General features: G+C 63.6%; 1 protein-coding gene across 1 annotated transcript in view; it reads right to left on the reverse strand.

The window, feature by feature from the left end:
* APEH (acylaminoacyl-peptide hydrolase) overlaps positions 1–1,944 on the reverse strand; it is a 10,222-nt gene extending 8,278 nt beyond the window's left edge. Inside the window, exons 1-6 of the mRNA XM_006170952.3 lie at positions 1,850–1,944; positions 1,642–1,774; positions 1,039–1,165; positions 586–679; positions 416–491; positions 164–327 (exon numbers count right to left, since the gene is read on the reverse strand). Of these exons, the coding sequence (XP_006171014.1) occupies positions 164–327; positions 416–491; positions 586–679; positions 1,039–1,165; positions 1,642–1,774; positions 1,850–1,861 (606 nt within the window). The 5' untranslated portion in view covers positions 1,862–1,944. The remainder of the gene's footprint in view (positions 1–163; positions 328–415; positions 492–585; positions 680–1,038; positions 1,166–1,641; positions 1,775–1,849) is intronic.
* Positions 1,945–2,006: the final 62 nt, after the last annotated feature.

Below are 2,006 nucleotides of genomic sequence, written 5' to 3' on the forward strand. Positions count from 1 at the left end.
CTCCCCCGGAGGAGACAAAATCTTTGATGCCCAGCCTGTCAGTGAGGCCCAACCCTGCCCCGCTGAGAAGCCAGCGCCTGCCCAGTTCTGACAGGTGCAGAGCGGGAAGGGTGTCCCAGGGCTGCCTGCAGGGCTTCTGTGCACCGGCCCCGGCCACGAGCACCTTCACAGCCTGCTCTAGCTTCTTGGGCCTGGCCATGTCATCCTCACTGGCACTGATGTCCAAGGCTTTGGTTTGGAAGAAGGACTCGGCCTTGGGGCGCTTCTTCTCTGCCACGTATAACAGGTGGGTCTCCGAGTGCGACCAGGACAGGAAGCCAAAGCAGTCTGGGTGCAGGGAGGGCCGGTCAGGGGGAGCCCAGGGCCACGGCTGCCCCTCCTGCCACTCTGCCCACTCACCAGCCAGGAGCCTCACCATCCTCATAAACAGGCCCATGTTTCTCTAGCGCCGACAGGTTGAAGCTCTTGAGCTTCCGGTTCTTCTCCCAGACCTGAGGACGTGTGAGTATCAGGCTTCCTGCCCCCAGCCAGCCTTAGCTGTGGGGCAGAACCCCCAGTCACCACCACCCAGACCCCTGCACTCACCTCCAAGAACTGTTTCTCTTCCCCAGAGCCCGAGCCCCCAACCTTGCGCAGCACCGCTTTCAAGGCACCCGAGGGAGACTCTCTGCTCAGCAGCCTGTGGAGGACATGGAGCAGCAGGTCAGGATCGCCTCCCACCGACAGCCCTGTCCAGCCCCCTCTGTGGCCTTACGCAGGATTCCCGAGGCTCTGGCCCCTCAGCAGCCCCTGCAGAACCTCGAGCACCGTCATGGCAGCAGGCCTTGCCTCTCTTTCCTGGGGCAAGGACGACTCCCCAGCTCCCCAGGCCACCGAGCATGCTAGTCTAGGTCGGAGTTTGGAAGAGGCCTCTAGTGCTTATCTACCCATATCACCGGAGGAGCAGGGAGGGACCTGACTCAGGCCCAGGGCAGGCAGTCCTAAGAGGCTTGCACTGCAGATAGCTATGGCTTGCCCAGTGTCCTCACTCAAACTTACTCCCCCCGGGTCTCCACACTGTTTCCTGCAGGCCCTGCAAACACCACCGAGTCGCCGTCATGGAACACCAGGTACTGGCGGCAGAATCGGATAATCTCCATGCGTTCCAGGTCCCGCTGGGTCCATTCTGTGAGGGAATACATGAGGCTACTAGACTTGTCTTGGCCAGTTCCAGTACTCCCCTCTCCCCACCTGGTAGGGCCAGGTCCACTTCCCCAATCTGTCTCCAGACACCTGGGTGCATGCAGGACAACACTTGGCCAGAGCCCAAGTTCAGGCCTCCAGCCTGAGCTGGCGCCTCTTGAAGAGAACCCACTACTGCCCTGGTACCACTCTGGGGTCTTGACAGCAGCCTGACTCGTGCATGAGATGGGATGGTGGGGAGACCCTACCAGGTCCACACTCTCTACCCATGCGCTTAAGGGTAACATTCGGAAACGCCCCGCCAGCTCCCCATGTGCAAGGACCAATAGGTGTGTACCCGCCAAGCTTCCGCTTCCTCCACACACGAGAGTGCACCAACAACAGCGAGCCCACGGCATCGCTCTTCTCTCCCCGCGAGTGCACGGCCCCGTGCCCACCCAATTCCTTCCGTACACACACCCGTGTGCACCGTCCGGTAGCGGCCCCCGTACTGCGTGGTGACCTCGGGGCCCAGGCAGGCGGCGCTCAGTGCGGGATGGCGGCTAAGGTCCCGGTACAGAGCCACCGCCTCCTCGGGCTCGCTCAGCAGCACCTGCGCAGGGGACACACCAGGGTCAGACCCGGCTCGGGCTGCAGAGAACACCGGGAGCGCGAGCCGAGCCCTCACCTGACGCTCCATAATCTCGTCTGCGGCCAGGGCCAAGCGAGGCGTGCTATTACCCGGAAGTGAGGCCTCGGGGGCGGGGCCTGGGGCGGCCCGGCCCGTTTCCGCCACTCCGGCGGCCACAGGAGGGGCGGAGGCCTCGGGCGAGTGGGGGGGGGCG

The sequence above is a fragment of the Tupaia chinensis genome, unplaced genomic scaffold (assembly GCF_000334495.1).
Source record: "Tupaia chinensis unplaced genomic scaffold, TupChi_1.0 Scaffold149184_1, whole genome shotgun sequence".
NCBI classification, from domain to species: Eukaryota; Metazoa; Chordata; class Mammalia; order Scandentia; family Tupaiidae; genus Tupaia; species Tupaia belangeri.